Below are 25,254 nucleotides of genomic sequence, written 5' to 3'. Positions count from 1 at the left end.
ATAGACATATGGCAAACAATACATTACTGCTTATCACATTCTAGTTCCGATACCAACAGTACTTGCAATGGCCCCTGTGATTTTAAAGGATTAAGTGCACTGGACTATCCTGAACAAATTAATAACTACCGAACACTTCTAAAATACAAATGAGCAAACACACGCATCACAATTCTAATTGGCGTTAAAAAATCAAAACAGATAACTATCAGTAAGGATTTGCCCCTATTGCCCCCAAAACATAATCAAGACACGTAAGCAATATTTCTAAGTACAGTTCCATATTAATAAAATTCATAATTCCTATCATCATGAATGTTTGTTCATTAGATGTTTCCTTTAGCAAATGAAAGTGGTGGATGTCAAACATGCAGCATTGATAAAAACTAAGTACGGGTAATATTAATTCAACTTCACAGTCTAAACATCATCAAAACTCTTATAACAGATGCACAAGTCATGCCATAAGGTGGTAAGCCAGAAGAGTTTTGGATTCCCAAGAAATCTCAACAAACTGAAAATAGACATTTACGGTAAAGTCCTCTGGCACTGCATTTACACCGAAAGTAGTACTCAGATTTAATAAAAGCTTCCCTTAACAGTCTTACAAACGACATCCAATCTCTGTACTTCAAAACATCATCTTAAAACATCTTGTGAGATAACTTTAAAATGAGTTAATGGTTAAAAGGCTATGGTTATACTATAATATGTAAATGTACAAAAATTAAACTACTGAACTTACTTGTGTTGTATAACCTGCATGTCATGATAAAGAACATCCATACTGGTGGCAGCATCCACATATACAGGTCCCAAAGTAACAGCAGCAGCTTCTAACCAAACATCTGAATAAAAATCACTAAAACCAAGGCCACCACCCATTCCGCTGGTTGATGTACCACAGGTCGAAGCAGCTTCGCCTCGTCCACCACCTTCTTTCAAGCCATGCTGGCCACAAATGTAATTTCGGGCACTAATATTTTGAATATGAGCAGTAATTCCAGACCTTGTGTGCTGTCCATGAAGATTGCATGTCGCTATGCGAATAGGATACACCTTTTTTGAAAAGAGAAATACCTTACTGATACATAACAATTAAATTAATGAAAAAAGAACAAAAATCACCCATTTCAAGAGTAATAAAAAATGCTATTAATCATTTCTCTTTTGAAGGCTTAAATTAATTGTAATAATTAAAATATTTCCTGGCATACAAATTCCTAATTTTTCTGGGCACAAAAACCCAATTCTGTACAACTGTTTAGGTTCCTTTCCTTAAAGTTTATTTCCTAAGGTTGTTTCAGAGTTTGCAATAACTTCTGGTTTGCCTTTCAACAAGACCTAGGCAAAATTAATGCCTGGATACGTATACTATAAGGAGTGAGTATTTCTCTATAGCACTAGACATTTGTGAGGAAATGGGTCTAATGTATCTTGTAAACACATTTACTTAGTGAAATACGACTTTCTTACCTGTAAACTGAGGTTAGTTCCAGACTCTACCAAGTTGAGGCTGAGGCCATCAATAGAAGCGCGCACCATCTTGTATTTAATGACATCTGTTGTTGGGCAGAAGTGCTCATCAGTTGTGTGTAAACACTGGGGTTGAGGAGTACCATGATAACAAAATAGATGGGGACGTGGATGCCGCAAGCGATTTTCCATGTCTTCTACTGTCAGCAAAAAAGCTTCTACTGCTGTTAAAATATACTGGAGCTGAAAAAGGAAGAATAGCAATAATTGACTAAAACTTAGTAAGAATTAAGACATTCTGAAAAAAGTGATCTCTAAATTCAATTGATCAAAATAAAGCTATGCATGAAGTACAGTCAAACCTTGGTTTTCATATGCCTCTTTTCATACATTTCAGTTTTCGTAGACTTTGCTCTACAAAATTTTGTCTCGCTTATTTAGGTTTCATACACTATGAAACGCTCCCTCCAGGGCCCCGCATGTGACTGGGCCTGTATCAAGTGCCTAAACAAAGCATCCCATCTTCTCTCTTAACCCATTCTGGCTTTGCTTCTCACTGAACAAGCATCACAGTCCGCATCACTGCACGTGTTTGTTGTATCTTGTGCTATTTTGCCATTAAAATTCATTGCAAAGAAGCCATCATGGGGCCAAAAAAGTTGCAAGGTTCCAGCCCTTCGGTAAAAACAACAAGAAATACAATAGAATTCAAGAATGAACTTGTGAAGTATGAAAGTGTTGCACGTGTAGCTGATCTCGATAGGATGTAAGGCAAGCCAGTGTCGACAATTTGCTCTATCCTAGCAAAGAAACATGAAATCAAGGCAGCTGATTTTGTGAAAGGGGTCACATCATTATCGAACCAGAGATCGCAACTAGTGGAAGATGTTGAGAAGCTGTTGTTGGTGTGGGTTAGTGTGTCTGAAGTGATCATTTGTGAGAAAGCTAGGATATTGTGTGCTGATTCAAGTAAGAAAATGCCAACAAGTGCTGCTCTTGGTGATTTCAAGGCCAGCAGAGGCTGGTTTAAAAATCTAAAAAGCATATGGGCATACATAGTGTCACGTGGCATGGGGAAGCTGTAAGTTCTGATAAACATACCACCAAAGAATTTGCTGATGAATTCAGAGTATCTTGAGGCTGAAGGATTCCTTCCTCATCAGGTCTTCAACTGTGATGAGACAGGCCTGTTTTGGAGAAAAAAAACCCAAAGCAGACCTACATCGTCGTCATGGTGATCGCTCTATAGCAAAAAAATTCATATTAAAGGAAAGGAAAATGTATCTTCTTCGAGTAGGTCTGCAGCAAGGAGACATGCCCGCATGTGTTGGAGGCTTCTGTTCTCATGATTGTTTGGGAATACTGATGTGTGTTGTGGAACTGCAGCATGCGTATTATGATGTAATATTTCGTCTAGATCCTTCTAAAAAGTTCCTGTCGAGAGACGATGAGTTCGATGGTTAAGCTTCGCCCTTTTCAGCCCGGGCCCCGGAGTCAACGTATATAATTATATATATAGTATCTAATAAAAATTATTGAATTTTTAAGATATATATCATATATATATATTATATAATCTATATAAGATATATATAAATATATATATACTATGTATATATACTATATATATATATATATATATATATATAAATATATCTATATATATATTACGATATTTATATAGGTATAATATATATATATATATATAATATATATATATATATATATATATATATAGAGATATATATATATATATATATAATATAATATACTTATATATAATATATATATATATATATATATCTATATACTACCTATATATATTATAATATATTATGAATATAAATATATATATATATATATATATATATATATGTATATATATATATATATAGAATATATATATATAGATATATATAATATATATATATATAGATATATATATATAATATAAGTATATATATATTATAAGTATATATATATATATATATATATATATATCGATCATATATATATATATATATATATATATCCTTATATATATATATATATATATATATATTATATATATAATATATATAATAATAATAATATATATAATATAATCATATATATATATATTATATATATAATATTGATATATATACAGTTACGCCGGTCTCGACTTACGATGTTTCGTGGCTACGAACGCGCCCCCATATAAATATAAAAAATAATATTTTGCGTCGTTCCGTCTTACGCGGTTTAGCGTCGTAAGCGACGTAAACAAACGCGAACTAGTTCCGGGCACACAGCGGAAGAATACGCTTTGTGGGGGAGAGGACGGTCATCCCTTCGCTACGCTCATTCCTCGCCCCATACGCCATTTTGGTTGTTTACACTGCCTCTCTCTCCCTCGTGTTGTATCGTTTTGTAACTTTTGCTCTTTGTTATGGCTCCCAAGCGCAAGGCGGACTCTTCTGATGGTAGTGCATCGAAGAAAAGAAAGGCCATCACCATGGAAATTAAAGTGGACATTATAAAGCGATCTGAGAAGGGAGAAACGCCAACAAACATTGGCCGCTCGCTTGGCCTTAGCCATTCGGCCGTTGCTACCATTATCAAAGATAAAGAGCGCATCGGTTGAACATGTGAAAGGATCTGCTCCTATGAAAGCGACAGTGATAACTAAGCAGCGTAGTGTAATAATAAAATTGAAATGGAAAGGTTATTGGTGCTTGGTTGAAGACAAAATCAACGGCGTACCCCAGTCAGCCTTATGGTGATTCAGGAGAAGGCGAAAAGATTGTTTTGAAGCGTTGAAAAAAGAAAAGGGGGAGGGAAGTGAAAGTGAAGAGTTTGTGGCTAGTAGGGGTTGGTTTTATTTTGCGATTTAAAATGCTCGGGCCAATTACCATAACCTTAAAGTGCAAGGTGAAGCTGCTAGTGGGGATGAGAAAGCAGCGAGTGAATTTCCTAAAAGCGTTGTCTGAGATAATTAAGGAGGGGGTTTATTCTGCTCAGCAAGTGTTTAAACGTAGACGAGACAGGTTGTTTTGGAAGCGTATGCCTAACCGCACTTACATCGCCAAGGAGGAGAAGTCAGCACCCGGTCATAAAGCCAGCAAGGAGAGGCTAACTTTAACTTCTTGGGGGTAAGAATGCTGCTGGCGACTTCAAACTGAAGCCCTTGTTGGTGTATCAGGCTGAAAATCCAAGGGCACTCAAGGGCATTTGGAAGGGTCAACTACCAGTAATTTGGAAGTCCAACAAGAAGGCATGGGTGACACTTGCAGTGTTTGAAGACTGGTTCGTAAACCATTTTGTTCCAAGTGTGGAGCGGTATTGCGCCTCCAAGGGTATCCCCTTTAAGGTGTTGCTAGTGCTGGACAATGCCCCTGGACACCCTGCCCAGCTGGGAGACTTCAACCCTAATGTCAAGGTGGTTTACCTTCACCTAATACCACGGCCCTTTTACAGCCTATGGACCAAGGAGTGATTGCTTCATTCAAGGCCTACTACCTACGAAGGACAATTGCTATGGCTTTACAGGCAACTGAAACCAAGAAGGACTTGACTCTGAAGGACTTTGGAAATCCTACAACATCCTTGATGCTGTAAAGAACATTGCTAATTCCTGGGAGGAGGTTAAGCAAAACAAACATGAATGGTGTACTGGAAGAAAAATTTGTCCTCAATTTGTGAATGATTTCCATGGGTTTGAGGACACAGTTCAGCAAGTTGTCAAGAACGTTGTTGCCCTGAGTAGGGAAATCAATTTGGAGATGGAGGTTGATGATGTTACAGAGCTGCTGGAGTCTCATGGGCGGAGGAGTTATCTGCTGAGGACCTGATACAACTGGAGAAGCAAGATGATAGAGGAAGAAGAAGAAGCACCCACCCCAGAGCCTAAGGCTTTCACAAGGCAGGACTTGACAAGAGGTTTTGCAGAGTTGCAGCAAAGCGTTGTCAACTTTTGAGGCTCAGGATCCCAACTTGGAACAGGTTCACTAGGTTTCCATGAGGCGTCATGGATTTAATGCAGTGTTACAACGAAGATCTTGGATGAAAAGAGGTCGCTCTCTGTTCAGACTAACCTGGAGCAGTATTTTAAGAAGGTAGAGAGGCCTGCAAGAGATCCTGTACCCTCTACCTCAGCTGCTTCTGCTAATCCAGACTCGCCTGCCCCACAATCTCCAGCACCTTCTGAATGTTCTGCTACCTCAGACTCACATGCCCCAGCATCTCCAGCACCTTCTGTGGGTTCTGCCTAACCTAAAGACTCACCTGCCCCCAGCTTCTCCAGAGTAGTTCTGCCTCACCTAAGAAATCACCTGCCTCGGCATCTCCAGTAGTATGTTCTGGCCTCACCTCAAGAATCACCTGCCTCAGCATCTCCAGCATCTTCTGGAGGTTCTTTTTCTCTTCCACTAACCTCCCCTCCCCAGTTCTCATCCGCAAGCACCGCAGCTTCCTCTCCAGTGTGCAAGCCAATCAAATTAATAAAGGTAAGGAATTGTTCTCTCGTTGTTATTGATAGGTATTTACATTAAATCATGTGGTATTTTTTATGTTCCGACTTACGCTGAAAATCGTGATACAAACGCATCTTAAGAACGGATCAACGTCGTAACTCGAGGACCGCCTGTATATATATATATATATATATATATATATATATATATATAGTATATATATATATATATATATATATATATATATATATATATATATATATGACTGAGAGGGTAGACAGAATCAGGTCATCAGAGGATAAGAGAGGAAGAGGACGCACGAGCGAGAGTGTGAACAGAAACAAGTCAAGTCCGCAGTTCGTAGTCAGAGAGAGAGAGAGAGAGAGAGAGAGAGAGAGAGAGAGAGAGAGAGAGAGAGATCCTGACGTCGAGTAACCCTTTCAGAGAGGAAATGTCCTACAAGCAGTTCTGAGGAGTAACCCGCCCTGCAAGTTTCAAGACCAAGGCATTTTTTCCTGCAGTGCGAAGTCAAGAAGCCATCTGAAGTTTCTACTGTCCCCTTTTGTGAAGACCTCGCTTTGAGCACTGATTTTGACAGCTGCAAAACTGGACAGCAAGTATTTCATTACCGCACTGTTTCCCCATTTTACATATTGTCAGATTTAATTTTGTTATGTAAATAGGAGAAACCATTCTGCATTTTATCTTTGTTATAAGCTTGTAAATAAAACTTCTGTTCTGTTTGAGTTCTTTCTATATTTGTATCCTGAGTTTCAACTGTTGGTGTTGAATCCCTTTTGTTTATTATAATACAGTAAGACAGTTCATTCCCAGGACACAAGCCTATGAAGATTAGGCTAACACTTGGTCTGTGGAAATGACAGTAGGGATTTTAAAGTGAAGCCCCTACTTGTGTATCACTCTGAAACTCCCCCAGTGTTCAGGAAAAACAATGTGATCAAGAATAAATTACCTGTGATGTGGAGGGCCAATAAAAAGGCATGAGTCAAAACTCAAAAGGCAAATTTTTGTTGAATGGGTCAATGAAGTGTTTGGCCCAAGTGTGAAAAAACACCTGCAAGAAAATCAACTGTCCCTCAAAAGCCTCCGGGCAATGGACAATGCTCCTGCACATCCTCCTGGCTTGGAAGACTAGTTGCTGGAGGAATTAAAATTCATCACAATGAAGTTCTTGCCCCCTAATACCACTCCTCTCATTCAGCCCATGGACCAAAAGATCATTTCAAACTTCAAGAAACTATACACCAAGGCACCATTTCAAAGAAGAATTGCCACTGGGATGATTGCCACTTGGAAAAATTGCCCATACCACTGGGAGAATTAGAATTGCCACTGGAGCAACTGGCACTGGGGAACATTGCCACTGGGTGAATCAACTGTCCAGGTGCTTTCTCAGGAACTTTTTAACTAAAATTCAGGTAAGAATATTTTTTTCAAAAATGTAACTTTTACTTATAAGAACATCAAAAATTTATCTATAAGGCATTACAATATCTAGAAATAAATTCTGTATTCTGATGTAAGGTAAACATAAAATTATTTAAAAAATAGCTGATATTTAGAAATTAAATCAAAATATGTGCATATTATATGCAATAGACTTCAAATACAACAATTTAGCATCATAATTTCCATAATTGTCAACAATAAGCTTTACTGTCATTATATTTCTTATTATTCAGGAAAGGGTCACCCCGTTCAAACTGAACAAGTTTAGTTGTAGCCAAGCTTTCCTCCTGTTTCAGCGCTGATATTAGTTTCCAAAGGCATTATGAAATGCTTCAACACAGTTATTGGTACAGAGTAAAGCTAGTTCAGCTCGACTGTAGAATCATATTTAAGAAACTTTTCTCCTATGTCAAGAACTGTAAATTCTTGTGGTATGACGTATCCTGCATGTGACATCTTGAATAGCCAGAAAATTTGCATTTTCCTGCCTCCATTTTCTAACATTTCTGCAAATGCTATTTACAGAAGGTAATTGAGAAAGTGTAGTTTCATCTAAGGTTGCAGCTACTTGTGACACTAGTACACAACTTGATTAATGAGATGCTGCAGAAGAGGGTTATAAAATTGCTGGAGCACTTTTGAATTCAACTACATCCTTGGTTGCAGAGTGGCAGTACTCATTAACGTACTTTAAAATGTCAACGTTTTCTATCAATGCGTTTGCGCACAATCTTGCTTTTCATTTCTTTTGCTTTCTTTGAGAACATACCCAGCAAATAATTGTGCCACTCATTTTCGCTATGTTTATGATACGTGAATTGCAATTCATCGACAAGCATATCTCTTCCATGTTCACTTTTTATCACATGAGCCATTATATGCCTAACTTGAACCGTTTCTATATAAAACAAGAAATGAGTAAGTAATAGTATGTCTTAGCTAAATTCTAAAAAGCTATTAAACTAGTTTCCCATTTAAGAATCATCAGTGATAAACAGTTGTAAATGGTTTTAAAAGGCAATCATATTTTAAATACTAGTTTCCAGTTTATGAAACACCAGTGCAAATTGTTGTAAATGGCTGTAAATTGCAATTTCATAATTTGAACAAAATCAGTGTCGTTTCCAGATACGGTAATATCATTCATATGAATCTTTACTCAGAATTGATTTCTATGTATTGTATCCGTTTTATATAAATCTTTAATTTCATTCATATCAGTATTCCCAGTGGCAATGTTCCAGCAGTGTTACCAGATCGGTTTGCCTCGAATTCCCTGAAAATCATGTCAAAAATTCCCCATTTCCCAATAATTCTTATAATTAATGGGCAAGGGAAATTATATACCTTATTAACATAGAAAAACACTTACCAATCAATAAAATGGTAATAACAAAGGACTTAATGGACATACATTGATGAATGATATATTGGCAGAAAGGCAGGAAATGAAGTTTTTATGTTAAAACAAAGTTTAATGTATACTTACCTGGCAGGATATAATATAGCTATATTCTCTGTTCCACCTGAGAGAAAATTTCAAAACTCGCGGCAAACGCTAGTAACCTATTAGTAGTTCAGGCAACCACCACCCCGTTACCGTGGCGCTAGCGCTAGGAACTTCGTTCCCAAATTGGGGCCAGCTTTTCTCTGAACCTGTCCCTGAGGGGAGGCGGGTGGGAATTAAATTATATATACCTGCCAGGTAAGTATACAATTTAAAACTTTGTTTTAACATAAAAACTTTCATTTTAATGTATACACTTACCTGGCAGGTATATATATAGCTGATTGACACATTTGGAGGTGGGTCAAAGACAGCAACATTATTAGAGTATAAAAAATATTATTAAAATATTATTAAAACTCTAGGTTCCTTACCTGCTAAGGTAGCTCACTTCATAGGTCCTGCCTCTAAGCCTGCTTAAACCTTAGGAGCTCTCAACAAGGAAGTGTCCTGTATGTTGAAGAAGCTAAGACTGGAACTGACAACTGGACGTGACCAATGTGTTGACAGAACCGTACAGCCCTCTTATGCCACGGCATTCAAGCTAGTAATAGATCATTTACCTGAACTACACACACACCACACCAAGATAATACTAACAAGACTGAAAAAAGTACCGAACACTTTTCTCAGACGACCAAAAAACACAAACACCATCACCTAATAAAATCAACTAGCTTAAAAGAAGGTTATGGTAGTAACTCCTTTGCCCAAATACTGTACCAGAGGACACGTATGGACCTAGCGTCTTGACAATTATCAAAGGTTGTCTGAATATCCCTAAGATATGAGACGCAAATATTGAATTAGTTCTCCAATATGTGGATTCAATAATTTCCTTGAGGGCTAAATTCTTTTTAAAAGCTAATGAAGTCGCAACTGCCCTGACTTCATGAGCCTTCACTTTCAAAATACCAAAGCTCTGCTCTTGACACAACATATGAGCTTCTCTAATCAACTCTCAGAAGAAGGCTAGAGCGTTCTTCGTCATGGGGTCTACTGGGGTCTTTAACTGAACACCAAAGAGCATCAGAATTCCCTCTGATCTCTCTTGTTCTTTCCATATAAAAACGCAATGCTCTCACTGGGCAGAGAACTCTTTCTTGCTCGTGACCCACTAACTCAGACAGACCCAAAACTTCAAAGGATCTTGGCCAAGGATTAGCTGGATTTTCATTCTTGGCCAAGAAACCTTCTTGGAATGAACACACTGCGTTGCCATGTCTCCATCCCACCTTCTTCGATATGGCCTGAAGCTCACTAGCTCTTTTAGCCGTTGCCAAAGCGACTAAAAAGATAGTTTTCTTAGCAACATCTCTCAGAGAGGATTTCTCTAAAGGCTCGAATTTGCTAGAGGTTAAATACTTCAAGACAACATCGAGGTTCCAAGCAGGTGGCCTGCATTGGGGTTGTTTCTTTGGTACCAAATGACCTAATCAGATCTCTAAGGTCTAAGTTATTCGAGATGTCTAGATCTCTGTGTCTAAACACTGAGGTTAGCATACTTTTATAACCTTTGATTGTCGAAACTGACAAACCCAATTCCTTCCTCAAGTATAGAAGGAAGTCTGCGATTTGGGTCACAGAGGTACTGGATGAAGACACTTTCCTGTTCTTACACCACTTCCGGAAATTCTCCCACTTCGACTGATATACTGTAATTGTGGAGGTTCTTCTGGCTCTAGCCACTGCACTGGCCACCTCTCTAGAATATCCCCTCGCTCTGACAAGACTTTCGATAGTCTGAACGCAGTCAGACCAGAGCGAGGGTATTCTTGTGAAACCTGTCGAAGTGGGGTTGTCTGAGTAAATCTACTCTTAGAGGAAGAGTCCTTGGCGGATCTATTGTCCATTCCAGTACCTCTGTGAACCAACTTTGGGCCGGCCACAACGGGGCTATTAAGGTCATCCTTGTTCCTTGGCTCTCCCTGAACTTCTTCATAACTTTCCCCAGTACCTGAACGGAGGAAAAGCGTACACATCTAAGTTTGTCCAATCCATCAGGAACGCGTCGACCGCCACTGCTTCCTGATCTGGAAGCCGGAGAGCAATAGGTTGGTAACCTTTTTGTTCTGGCTGTCGCAAACAGATCTACTACCGGTCGGCCCCACAACTTCCACAGGCTCTGGCAAACCTCCATGTGCAAAGTCCACTCCATCGGGAGAAGTTGTTCTCTTCTGCTCAACAGGTCCGCACTCACATTTTTCTCTCCCTGTATAAACCTGGTGAGCAGCACGACGCTTTCCTCTTCCGCCCAAAGCAGAACTTCCTTTGCCAGCTTGTAAAGGGGAAAAGAATGAGTCCCTCCTTGTTTGCGGATGTATGCCAGAGCCGTGGTGTTGTCCGAGTTGATCGCACTGTCTTGTCTCGAATCAACTCTCTGAAGTGCTTCAAGGCCAAGAAAATTGCCATCAGTTCCTTCCTGTTTATGTGCCAACTTGTTTCTTCCTTGCTCCCAAAGTCCCGTACACCTCTTGAGGGCCTAATGGTCGCTCCCCAAACCCCTGCGTCCCGACGCAGTCTGGAATAAACAAGATGGAGGTCTGGGCTCTTCTGCTGGAAGCGACATTCCCCTTTGCTAACCTGCCTGGAGGGGGGGTGAAGCCAACCACTCTAATTCCTCCTTCACTTCGGCAGGAATTAGAAACTGGAAGGAATCCGGTTGCAATTTTCTTGGGCCATGAAATCCTTCAGGAAAAAACTGTAGAGGTCTCCATGTGCAAGTCTTCCTAAAGAAATGAACCCACCTCTCTATGCGAAGAGAGTGTGCCCAGTAGACTCATCCACTCTCTTGCTGAACATCGGTCTTTCTCTAGAAAGTCCTGCACCTTCCGAATGCATAGGGCTTGCCTTTCCGGGGGACGGAAAAGCCCGAAAAGTCACTGACGATATCTGAATCCCCAAATAAACTATCTGTTGTTGGGGATTCAATTGAGACTTTCCCATGTTTACCACAAGACCTAGGTCTTTTGCTAAGTTCAATGTTTGATTCAAGTCCTCCAGACATTGACTTCTTGATTGGGATCTTATCAACCAGTCGTCCAGGTAAAAAGACACTCTGATCCCTCTTAAGTGCAACCATCTCGCCACATTGGACATCATCCTCGTGAACACTTGGGGGGCTGTGCAAAGGCCGAAGCACAGGGCCTTGAACTGAAAGACCCTGTCCTGAATCACAAACCTTAAATACTTCCTGCTTCCTGGATGAATCGGAATATGAAAGTATGCGTCTTGTAAGTCCAGGGTCACCATCCAGTCCCCTGGACGTACCGCTGCCAGTACTGAATCGTTCGTCTCCATAGTGAACTTGGTCTTTTCTACGAAAAGATTCAGTTGACTTACATCCAGAACTGGCCTCCAACCTCCCGAGGACTTTGCAACCAGGAACAACCGGTTGTAAAATCCCGGAGATTCGTGATCCAGAAACAGGCTCTATGGCTCCTTTCTCTAGCATGGAAGCTACTTGCTCCCACAGAGCCGCTTTCTTCACTAAATCGTTGTAATTTGCCCCGAGGGCTCTCGGAGATGTTGCGAGAGGAGGTCTCTTCAAGAAAGGAATCTTGTACCCTTCCCGAGCTACGTTGACAGCCCAGGGATCTGCCTTCATGTTCTGCCAAACTCCCAAAAACCTTGAAGTCTGGCTCCACTGTCGTCGGAGGACTGAGATCTCATTGTTTAGAGGTGGTCTTGGCTCCTCTTTTAGCGGGTACTCTCTTACCCCTAAAGGCGGGTCGAGCGAATGTTCTGCCTCGAAAGGGCTGTTGCGAAGGCCTAGTTTCCTTTGGAGTTTTCTTAACCAACTTGGATGGTAAGAACTTCTTAACTGAAGACGAGAGAAGATCTTGAGTGCCTTCTGAGAAAGGGAGAGAGCTATATCCCTAATCACCTCTGAAGGAAACAGCTGCTTCGAAAGGGAGAGAACAGCAACTCCGATTTCTGAGAGTTTGAAAACCCTTTTGAAGCGAAAGAACACAACAGCGATCTCTTTCTTTAGTACTCCTGCTGTGAACAAAGAAGCCAGTTCATTCGTTCCGTCTCTCAGAGCCTTGTCCATGCAGGACATAATGCTCTTAGCCGCTTCCATATCCTGCGAATCTTCTTCTTCTAGGGAGTTCGCCAGTGCTCCCAAAGACCAATCTAGGAAATTGAAGACTTCGAAAGTCCTAAAAATCCCTTTAAAAAGATGGTCAAACTCGGACGAAGTCCACCAGACCTTAGCAGACTGTAACGCCTGTCTGCGTGAGCTGTCCACTATACTGGAGAAGTCCCCCTGGGAGGAGGCAGGTACTCCCAGGCCTAGACTTTCTCCAGTAGCGTACCATACTCCTGACTTCGATGCTAACTTAGCTGGTGGAAAAGCGAAAGAGTATTTTCCCGCTTCTTTCTTATCCTTCATCCAGTCATTCACACGTTGAAGGGCCTTCTTCGCCGAAATTGACAGAGTCATCTTAAGGAAAGAGGACTTCTTTGGAGTCCTAGTCTTGGAAAACTGCGATAAGGGAGATAAAGGAGCCGTTGGTATGAATTCCCCTTCAAAAATAGAAAGAAGACGTGAAGTCAGAATCTTGTAATCTGAAGAAGGTTCCGTATTCTTCTCCTCAACCAAATCCAAATCCTCTTACTGCTAAGAAATGTCTTGCAGATCACTGTCATGTTGACGCTTCGCTGATGGAATAACGTCCTGCCGCCTGCGTCCTGCGGCTACCGAAGAATCGGCGTCCTGCCGCCTATCGATGTCCTGCCGCCTGCGTCCTGCGTCCATCGTAGACACATCTGCTTCCTGCCGCCTGCGTCTTGCGTCACAATTGATCCCGAGTCCTGACATTTGCGTCCTGCTTCTTCCGAAACCATTTTCTTCTTCCTGCGTTCTGCGTCCTGAATAACCAAGCGATCGCCCGTCCTCGTAGCGCCAGTGCGTCCTGCGTCCTCGGCGAACGCACCCTTGTCTTCCGTCTTAGAAGACTTAACGGGAAGGAAATCGTCCTTCCGCCTCGAAGATGCCTGCACAGGAGCATCCCAAGACTTCACAAGAACTGCCAGCTTAGACTGCATTTCCCTTAAGAAACCCTTCGTACTATCTTCCTGAATGGCAGAGGACGAAGGAGGAGGATTACGAGCAGGACTGCGACGTAACGGAGAGCGATCTTGTACTCTACCGACGGAGAGAGAAGAGGGGAAGACAAGCAAGAAGATGGAGGAGAGTCTCTCATCGAAATCCAAGAACGAGAAGGCGTACTGGGTCCTCTTTAGCACGAAAGATCTTCTTCCTCTTGATCGGAACTGCGTCCCCGTCTTCCGAGGAGGACAAAACCTCCGGACTACTCCAAGCCTCACGATCTTGAGCATGTCTCTCGAGAGCGGTCGATGTCCTGAAAGTCCTCTGAGGGGGCGAGACACAACTGAATACCGACGTTCCCGCTCAGATGTCGAAACCATCCGAGGACGCACACTTCCCAGTACGCCTTTTCTGCGGCGAACTGCAACAGCCTGGGAACTTGCAACAGGACAGTTTGAAGGGACGCCTGACCGCGACAAAACCTCTCTCGCCTCCCTTCGACTGTCGACATGCCTTCTCCTTCCTTGGGTCTGGGAGCTTGACAGAGGTCTAGGTCTAGGAGCACGAGAGAGACGATCAGACGCCCCCACTACACTTTTTCACTGACATCAAAAGCACTAAACTTTATCGTAAGTCGCTGTATCTGGTCGCCCATGGACGCAAGGGCAGCGAACACCTTCACAATCTGTGTATCGTTCGCCTCCTCCGATACAGCAGCGGGCGCAGGAGATACCTGGGGAGAAGGAACTACCAATTCTACGTTAGAAGGAGCTGGAGAGGAAATACATTCAATCCCTTTTTCCTTTTGCTAGAAGAATTCGACTTCTCACTAACGAGAAAACAGATCTCCTTAACACGATCTTTCTCAAGCCTTTCAACATATTTCATAAATATCTTCCATTCCTTCTCTGATAAATTCTCACATTCAAAACACCTATTCTCCCAAGTACACACATTCTCTCTACACTTCTTACAAATAGTATGAGGGTCGACCGAAGCTTTCGGCAACCTTACCTCACACCCCCTCTTTTACACAAACTCTAAACATACTTCCAGTATCAGACATCTTTAAAGAACAATCCAAAGCGAATGCCAAGCTAACGTTTCCGAGTACAATACCAAAAATCCATGAAAAGTCAGCAACGAGAATGAAAATCCAAGCAGGGAACCACCAACAATGTTGCCGGTTCGGCTGGCAGAGAAAATCTGGCCCAATTGGGAACGGTTCCTAGCGCTAGCGCCACGGTAACGGGGTGGTGGTTGCCTGAACTACTAATAGGTTACTAGCGTTTGCCGCGAGTTTTGAAAATTTCTGCCAGGTGGAACAGAGAATATAGCTATATATATACCTCCAGGTAAGTGTCATACATTAAAATTCTACATACAAACATGTGATTTTTGCTACTTTAGCCTACTTAAGATGCAAGGTTGTGACTAGTTTCTGGGTAACGAAGGTCTTGACACAGGTCTTTACAATCTAGATGAGATACAAGATCGTATCAGTGGGTAAAGGTCTTTACACCAGTTCTTTATCACTCACTGACATGGTAAGGGAACTAACTATATGACTACGTATTAAGTAATGACCACCGGAAGTCTAGGAGACAACTGAAAAAAGGGATTTTGACGAAGGAAAAATCTATTTCTGGGTGATTGGCTCGTGTCGCCCTATGAAAGTAATCCTTAACATCATTCTTTCTAGGTAAATTAGCCTAAAATTACCAGAGAAAAACAAAATTAAGAAAATGTCAGTAAAACTGACTCGCTCACTCTTAAAAAGAAGTGTCGGTATGATATAGGGGCGAGTGTGGAACACTACCACGAGACAAACACCAATTAGAACTTCCCTATCAGAATCCCCCCAAGAGAGAGCCGATACCAACGGGCGATGCAGCCTCTACTACTACTACTAGAGGACGCCACGGACAGCAGCGCCCCTAGCGGTCATCCTTAATTAAAAACATAAATACATCTTGTCCTGCAAGGGGGGGAAAACAAACCATAAACAAGGGATGGGTTTCATAGGGCGACACGAGCCAATCACCCAGAAATAGATTTTTCCTTCGTCAAAATCCCTTTTCTGGGCTCAGCTCGTGTCGGCCTATGAAAGAGTACCAGAGAAACAGACAAGATGGAAAAGGAAATAATGAAAAACAGATTAAAATGATGGATATAATATAAGTAAATCAGATACAGCATACAAATTAAGAACTTAAACTAACTTATAACAATAATCAATAACAGAATGTTAGTAAACTTAAAGTACTTAAATGGTAGATAATAAAATTATAAATATGCATGTAAAATAAGGAAATTTGGATTTACTTAATCAGAATATATAATTACAAATATATACATACATGTGTCCTACCCTAGCATAAAAATAAGGGTAGGTACACTCAAATCCATCATTAATACAATTAATACAATTAGTTCAAATATATAAACACATTGTGACTGAAGCTTATCACAAACCCAATTGGAGAATTTATACAAACATATTGTGGCCTCCACCCTAGCATAAAAATAAAAAAAAAAAAATCGGTTAAGGAACACTGAAGTACATTTCAGTACAAGGGTGGTTGTCCCTAGCAAAAAAATAAGGGACAAACCACTAAAAGACACAACGGCTAAGGCTATGATGTTGAGTAGCCTGACGATAGGTTGAGGCATGTTGGTTGAAGTAGGTAGAAAGGAGACCTGGATCAAAACTACAACTACTAAGCAGTATCAGGGGAAACTATGTTTCCCGCTGCTACTGCTGAAAACTTTAAAGATTCCAAGGACTTTAAATAATGCCGTTTAAAGACTGTCGGGGATTCCCATCCAGTATACTTTCTAAGATCCTCAAAGTTCATATGTTGGAAATAAATTAATGAGGTGGCTACTCCCCTGATATCATGTGCTTTGGGGGTGAATGACTCAGGGTTGGCTTGTTTAATGAAGTAAAGGATTTGCTGTCTAATGCCTTTAACTGATAAAGTACCACCTTTTTCTCTCATGAAGAGAGCACCCGAGGATCTAGAAGAAGTACGAGAAAGAAAGGCTCTAAGAGTTGATACTGGGCAGAGAGAAGGATCCTGTGGAAGTGGGATAACTTCCAAGGAGCCCACCTTGCAAGAGGATCTTCATTTTGGCTAAAAAGCTACGATCCGGAGCAAGTAGAACTTCTCCTGATGGGAGGAATTCCACATGACCCGCATCCCTGGATAGAGCCGACAGTTCTGAAATTCTAGCTCCTGAGGCTAGGCTTAATAAGAATAATGTCTTCCTCAGGAGCAATTATGAATGTACAAGATGAGTTGTCAGTATCTGAAGCTAGTTTGAGGACATCATTTAAGAACCATGAAACTGTAGTAGGGCCTCTGAGAAGGTCTAAGTCTAGCACAGGCTTTAGGGATAGATGTGAAATAAGATTCAGTCAAATATATCTGAAAACCTACTTGAAAGATTTTCTTCAAAGCCGACTTATGAGTGGTAATCGTGCTAGCTGCTAAACCTTTTTCAAATAAGGATCTGAAAAAGGATATAGCCAAATTAACTGTCATGGTTGTAGTGTTCGATTCTCTCAAGAAAGATGCTAATTTTTTAACAGCTGAGTCATATTGTCTAAGGGTTGACTCTCTCTTATCTGATCTAGGAAGAGAATATTCTGTGGATCAATGTCAGCATCTTTATTAGCCGCAAACTTCATGAAGTCCATAAAGTTAGGGTCTGGAGAGTTCCTGAGGAAGCGAACACAGTCCTCATTTGTACTGATTGTGATAGTTTGGGGGGATTGGGGATCCGTTGAGGTCGGAGACCCAACTCCAAAGAAGAGGATACCAGTTGCTCTTGGGGGGCCAGTCCGGTGCAATCAGATCTTACTATCCCTTTGAAAGACCTTAGTTTGTCTAGGACTTTCAAGAGAAGATTCACTGGAGGAAAAACATAAATTCTCCTCCACTGATTCCAATCCAACGACCAGGGCGTCCGTGGCATAAGCCAGAGGGTCCAGGTTGGGGGCCACATAGCAAGGGAGCTTGTGGTTCGCTTGTGAGGCGAAGAGATCCACTTGGAGACCTGGGACCCTTCGGTCGGCTTACCCACTGGAATGACCCGACGTCCAGAGACCACTCTGATTCCAGAGGAACTGACCGGGACAGAGCGTCTGCTATCACATTCTTACTCCTGCCAGGTGTGAGTGGCAGACAGATGCCATTTGTGTTTGCTTGCTAATGCGAAGATGGCTATCATGACATGGTTCACATGCTTGGATTTGGACCCTCCTCTGTTGATGCAATGAACTACCACTGCACTGTCCAAAACTAGCCTTAGATGAGACTTCTTAGGGGGAAGCAGTCTCTTCAGAGTAAGAAATACTGCCATTGCTTCCAACACGTTATGTGGAGCTGGCGAAATGAACTGACCAAGTCCACCTGAACCTGTTGAACTGAGAGTATCCCCCCCACCCGGACAGGGATGCATCTGTTGAATGGTTAACACTGGGAGGGGATATTGAAGGGTACTTTCTGGCTAAGTTCTTTACTTTTGACCAAGGCCGTAGTTGGTTGCGGAGGATCTGTGGAATTACTGACAACTTGTCTCGATATTTGGAGTTTGCTTTTGACCGCCAAATTCGATTTATATCTTTCAGCCTTGCTTTCAGAAGGATATCTGTTACCGAAGCAAACTGAAGAGACCCTAGGATTCTCTCCTGGTTTCTTCTTGACGTTTGTTTGCATTTGAGAAATTGCCTGACAGATTTTGCTATTTCCTTCCGTTTGACCACTGGAATTGATAGATTGTGGGAGGACAAATCCCATTGGATTCCTAGCCACTGAAAACGAGATTCCGGAATAAGTCTGGATTTCGTTTTGTTTATCTGGAACCCCAGATGTTCCAGAAAGTGAACTACCTTTTTGGTAGCTTTGAGACATTCCTCGACTGTTGGTGCCCAGATAACCCAATCGTCGAGGTATGCCGCTACCATGATTCCCTGAGCTCTCAATTGTTGTACAACCACTTCTGCTATCTTTGTGAATACCCTGGGGGCTACATTCAGACCGAAGGGCATCACTTGAATGAGAATGTCTGATTTCCTAGCCTGAATCCTAGGAATGGGCGGAAGTGACCTGGCTATAGGGATATGATAGTATGCGTCTGTAAGATCGATGGAGCATGTGACGGCTCCACGCGGAAGTAAGGTCCTTACTTGCGAAAGGGTAAGCATCTTGAACTTGTCGCAGCGAATGAAAGAGTTTAGCTTTGACAAGTCTAAGATTACCCTTCTTTTTGTTGAGCCTTTCTTTGGCACGCTGAATAAGCGACCTTGAAATTTTAGATGCTTGCTCTCGCAATAGCTCCTTTCTGAAGGAGTTCTTCCGCGTAATCTATCAATTCCTTTGACGGTATCTGATGAAATGATTTGATTGGAGGAGGATCTTGGATCCAACTCCAGCCTAATCCTTTGGACACTATGCTCTGTGCCCAACTGCTGAACCCCCACCTGTGGCGGAAGAGGAACAGCCTCCCTCTACCTGGGGAGCCTCATTGCTGATGGGCGGGTTGGCCACCACGCCCTCCTCTGAACTGCTTACTCCTTGTGCCCCTTCCTGCGCCACGGTGACGAAAGTTACCTCTCGCCCTACCTCGGTTGAGAGTAGCCTTGAGCCTCGTAAGCAGGGTTAAAGGCAGGCGAGATAGCGTAGGAAGTCGAAGGTTGCGATTGCTGGGGCACCAGGAGGAAAGGCTGGGTTTGCTTAGATGTAGCAGGTTGTCCCTGTTGGGTAACTGGACTGCCTGCACAAACTGCTGCTGATGCTGGAGTTTTTTATATGGCTGGAACCTCTTACCAGCCTTCTTTGGTTTCTTTGCCAGCAGTGGGAACGGATTCCTGTTTCCTCTTAGAGGAAATACCCCACCTAGCTCTAAGGCTCTGGTTGAGTCTAGCAGCTTCGTGGTGGACTTCGTTCACTGCGGACTCTGGGAAGAGATCCGCTCCCACATGCTCGCAGCCAAGAGTCTATTAGGCTCGTGCCGATAGTGCACTCCTGAAGAACATGCTTCCGACAGTTCCTCCTGGCTTGGAAGAAGTCAAAAGCGTCTAACAGAACCGTGTGAAACTGCGATTTCGCCATGATCTTGAACAGTGGTTCGTTAGCGTATGAAAGGGCAGCCATTTCCGTAACGATAAGAGAGTTAAGGGACCTGCCAAAACCTAGTTCGCGCATCGAACTCTGCCTGGATTAGGGGAATCCGGCAGCCTAGGTAACTTCTCACCGAACTGGTCCATAGCGCAGTCCGGCTTGAGTTTACCCAGCGTGAAAGTAGCTGGCAGGTTTTCCCATAACTCTCCGAAGGCGGGGAAGAGTGGAGAAGTAGACTCCGACTCTCTCAACTGTGGAACGGGCTCATCCTTGAGGACTGCCTGAAGAGCCTTCTCCACCAATTCGTGGCGAACGGAAGAGAGACCTCCTCTTCCGTCGCGAAAATAGTGAAGGGGCTCTTATAGGCCTGGAGTTTAGTGTTAGTACACTCCCAGTCCTCAAGGCAGTGAACCCATTCCCGTTGGGCGTGATCTCTACTGTAGAGGACTGACTCCTTCGAGATCTTGTCCTCTCTCGTAAGAGCCGTTGGTGTCAGCCTAGCATACCCGATGAAATAAAGGCTGTGACAGGACCCGGAGGATAGAACTCGAAGTCCTCAATCCTTCGAGTGCCAAACTCCGGGATCGAAATCATCCCGTCCTTAAAAGGCGGAGCGTAGGCCGCTACCCTCCATGGATTCTCCATAGAGAAAAGCTGGCAAGGAGTCGTAAGGCGGAAGTTGTAGAATCCCCGTGTGCTAGAAGCAGGAGAGACTGGGGGAGGAGCCTGGGATAGCCCGGCTACCCGATCCTCATTCTCTCTCATTCTATTAGAGAGTTCCTGAACCGTCTGTCCAGTTTGAGACAGACTGCTCGACAATTGTGCGAACATCTGCTCAAAACGTGTTCCCCAAGCTGAAATTTGGGAACCTACCATCACTCCTACCTGCTCCATCATTCCTGGTGAGACAGGAGAGGGAACGCAGGAGCTGGTGCTTGCCACCCCTGCCGGCATAGCCGGAGAGGGGGCAGCGGAGGCGGGAGAAGGCAGCGACTCGGAGGTAGCGCGAGCCTTCTCCTTCGAAGCCTTGCCTCTGGAGCTCTTCGACTGGGAAGAGCTCGGCTTAGCCTTTACCGCGTCGGCGTATGAAGTCGATGACTTCCTGGCCGAAGAAGACGAAGACGACTTCCTAGAAGTCGTCTTAGACAAGGCCTTCGGTTCTCTCTTTCCCTTCTCCTTAGGAGGTACAGAGAGAGCGGCAGTGCGGCTAGGGATCTCGGATCCCGGAAAGCCTTGGAAAGAGGCGGAAGAAGAAGGGACAGGAGAAGATCCAGGAGCGCCCAAGGAAAGACCTTGTGCGCCCGACAAACCTACCTCAACCAACAAATCCTCACTTACTACCGCCATCGGCTCGAGATTCAGGTCCAGGGCGGCGACGTCCGGAACTGACTCCTGGGAGGCTACGACCCCGAACGAATGCTGGAGTTCTTGCTGGATGGCGGCTATCACGGGGGCGGCGGACAAGGGGTCGACGTAGCCCGTCGACTTGCCCGCAGGGAAGATCTGGATGGCCAGCTTCCTATCCAATATGTAGGGCTGGCCCTTGGCGGCGTTTTTCCCAAAGCCGCCCACCCACGCTTTCAGGGTGGCGAGGGCGACTTCCCTCACACCGCTAGCCTGAAAGAAAGGCTGGATTAGCTACCAATTACAGACAGGGTTAACAAACTTACGAACTAGAAGTTGTTAGTAAATTCATAAGTAACCTCATAATGGACTTACCCCATCCCCCAGCTGAGCGACAGGTCGTGGTCATATAGCGCAGGCCTGGGGATTCGGGGTTGCCAGACGATCGAACTCGGTTGTACGAAGTGGCACACGGGGCGTGAGACCTGCACTCGTCATGTCCACAGGGGTCATACAGCGTCGCATTACAGGCGAGGACCTGGCAGTTGGTAGCCTGTAAGTGAAAACGTACATGAGTACAGAGTAAACACTTACAGCCTAACATATGCTCCGCTGGTGCCGGAGCGATAAAGTTAGATAAAACCAGAGCCCCGCTAAAATACGTGTGGTAACCAGGTTGGAAGATAGGCTATGGTTCCGCCAATGGCGGAGGCACACGAATCAACCAACTAGGAGTGGTGGAAATGGAAACCACGACGGATAATGGCGGGGATGGTTGATAAAATGAATATAATAATACACAATCATTGTAAAATATCTTATAATAGGGTATATATCCTTAAAGTAGCAAAATAACAACATTAAAACAACTTCTCTCCACCCGTCTACTAGAAGAGTGCGTAGGTAAGGGTAAGCTCCCTTCCGGTAGCGGGGGAGAGATATAAGGATATAGTAGGCAAGCAATCGACCATCCATAGCACCCACCCTGCCCACTAGCGGAGCCAATATCCTATAACTAAAGGGGCCCCGGCTGCGACGGAAGGCTCCTTTCGTATCGTAAGGGAGGTGGCTGAGTAATGGGGAGGGGGGGAAGGAAGGGTCCCGGTGAAACGGACGGCGGGACAGCGAGGAAAGGGGGGAGGGATGGCCTACTCCTCCCCACCTCACCAACTACCCGCATGGAGACCCGGTACCTCATAGTGGTCGCCCTAAACCCCCTGCTGGCGGAACCCCCCGGTCACCTCCGAGAGTGTGAGAGAAGGCGATGAGGTTGTTATGACAACCAAGGGGTCCCCCAGCTCCTCCCTACATCAGAGAGGGAGGGGAGGGGCAGGGTAAGGTGCTATAGTACACGTGACCGCAAGTGGCCTAGGCCGCGAGCAACACAACCGTGGTAGGGCCACGTGAACCAAGGTGTACCAACATGTGGAACAAGCACCTAGGCTAGCCTAACACCCTAAATAAAATCATACATCGAAAAGGGGGAAGAGACACTTTTAGTAAAAGAGAAAGAAGCCCAGGAGGAGGCAGGGGGACTGTTCCGAAAAACAGAAGCCTACTCGGAGCCAGCGATAGCCGATGTAGAGCAAGAGCCGGGATGCTGGGCCGAAAATAATAATAGCCCTAAATACCAAGCTAAGAGAATGGTAGGAGGGCTGACTAGCTAAAACTCGATGTAAACAATGAATGTGAAAAAAGTAAGCCCATAATATAAGAGTCCCAGTATGGAGGACCGGGAATTCTTACGAGGCGGCATGGCCGCCACGAGACAACCGAGGAACCGTATTGACCTATAAAAAGGAAAATACTGGTACCCGGAAGATAAAATTACAGTAAAATGTTACTTATGAGTTACTTAACTTAGCCGTGGCGATAGCAGAGCGTTCCATGATATCAAAGCGGATAATCCCAAGAAAAAACACGAGCACAAGAAAATGGCGACTTGTCGCTGGTGCTAAAATTAAGGATGTACGCTAGGGGCGCTGCTGTCCGTGGCGTCCTCTTAGTAGTAGTAGTAGAGGCTGCATCGCCCGTTGGTATCGGCTCTCTCTTGGGGGGATTCTGATAGGGAAGTTCTAATTGGTGTTTGTCTCGTGGTAGTGTTCCACACTCGCCCCTATATCATACCGACACTTCTTTTTAAGAGTGAGCGAGTCAGTTTTACTGACATTTTCTTAATTTTGTTTTTCTCTGGTAATTTTAGGCTAATTTACCTAGAAAAGAATGATGTTAAGGATTACTTTCATAGGCCGACACGAGCTGAGCCCAGAAATCACCAATAGCATAATAATCATACCCTCCTGATTACACTTGAATGGACTGTCAGTCAGGTTCTGTTCATATAACAGCATGCTGAATTAACAATGAGAATGTGCCATCACATTCTTCATTGTTAATTCAGTCATACAAATGTTGATTTTCATGTCAAAGAAAGTTAATTAACATAATTGTGACAATCTGATCATCAACAGGCTCCATAGATTTTTGGAAGTTATCACAAAAATATTGGTAACTACACATACTAGTGGGCATTTCATACAAGTGTGTGGAATTATCCCATGGATATATGGAAACATCCCAAAGAATTATACATTTTTCCAAAAATTTGGGGGAATACCCTATAGATATATGTTAGCTTCCCACAGATTTATGGGGTCATCAAAGTGTTTTCAGATATTTCCAGTGAATTCTGTAATTTTCTAACGGAATGGTGATGAAATTCCCCAGATTCCCTAACTAATTTGTTCTCAACACAAAATTTCCCAAAATTTCAACCCAAATTCCCCATCATAAACCCAAAATCCCCAAATCTGGGGAAAATTTCTCATATCTGGCAACACTGGTTCCCAGTAGCAATTCTCACACATAGGCAATGATCCACATGGCCATCGTTCCCAGTGGCAATTTTCCATGCAGCTTTGAAGTGACCTCAGACACTGAATTGACCCTAAGAGAGTTCTGGTAGGATAACTTCAATTTCTTCAACTGTATAAGCCTTATATATAAGAACTTGGCAGGGAGTGACTTCCAAGACAATGAACTCTGCTTGGAGAGAAGTGTGGCCAGTGTTACCTTGAGAAGGATTTCGAAGGGTTTGAGGCTGACCCTGATGACCCTACGCCTGTTGTGAAATCCACTGTCTCTGGGAAAGTCCATAGGCTTGGATGCGAGGGGCAAGGATGTGGAAGAGTTGGTGGATGCCCACAGGGAGGAGCTAACCACTGAGGAGCTGCAAGACCTTCGGCAGGAACAGCAACAGACAGCAGATGAGGAATCTGAGGAGGAGGAGCAAGAGAGAGGGGACACGGTGCCTACTTCAGTGATTTAAAGAAATGTTTGTGAAGTGGAGTGATGTCAAAATTTTGTTGAGACACCATCCTAACAAAGACATTGCAATTCGTGTCTCTAACATGTTTAATGACAAAGCTTTGTACCATTCTAGGAAGATAATGAAGGGATGTCAGAAACAAATGTCTCTGGACAGTTTTGTTATTCGACAGGGGTCCAGTTACTCTCAAGCTGGTCCTGGTGCCAGTAAAACATGAAGTGGGGAAGCAACCTCAGACAGTGCCACTAAAAAACGTAGAGAAGTAACCCCAGAAAGGTTCTTGATACCTGAAGTCCTTCTGGAGGGGGATTCTCCTTCCAAACAGTTAACTCTCCTCCTCCCTCTCCCTTCCTCTCTGTCTTCCATACGCTCAACAAAAGTCTTCCGTGAAGGTAAGAGTGATCTTAAATGTTCATTATTTGTTTAATTATTCATTTATATTTATTTCCCATCAGCTGTATGTGAAACTGTGTTTATTCCCTGCATTTTTT

The 25,254-nt window shown here is 43.3% G+C and overlaps 1 protein-coding gene across 1 annotated transcript in view; it reads right to left on the bottom strand.

Moving 5' to 3' along the window:
- Window positions 1-709: 709 nt before the first annotated feature.
- The window catches only part of LOC135216293 (bridge-like lipid transfer protein family member 1), a gene marked incomplete in the record, with an annotated part of 368,522 nt that continues 343,977 nt past the window's right edge, over window positions 710-25,254 (bottom strand). The window contains 2 exon segments of the mRNA XM_064251459.1: window positions 710-1,059; window positions 1,477-1,719. Coding sequence (XP_064107529.1) covers window positions 742-1,059; window positions 1,477-1,719 — 561 coding nt within the window.

This window comes from Macrobrachium nipponense, chromosome 6, assembly GCF_015104395.2.
Source record: "Macrobrachium nipponense isolate FS-2020 chromosome 6, ASM1510439v2, whole genome shotgun sequence".
Classification (NCBI taxonomy): domain Eukaryota; kingdom Metazoa; phylum Arthropoda; class Malacostraca; order Decapoda; family Palaemonidae; genus Macrobrachium; species Macrobrachium nipponense.
This window is presented reverse-complemented; position numbering and strand designations above follow the sequence as displayed.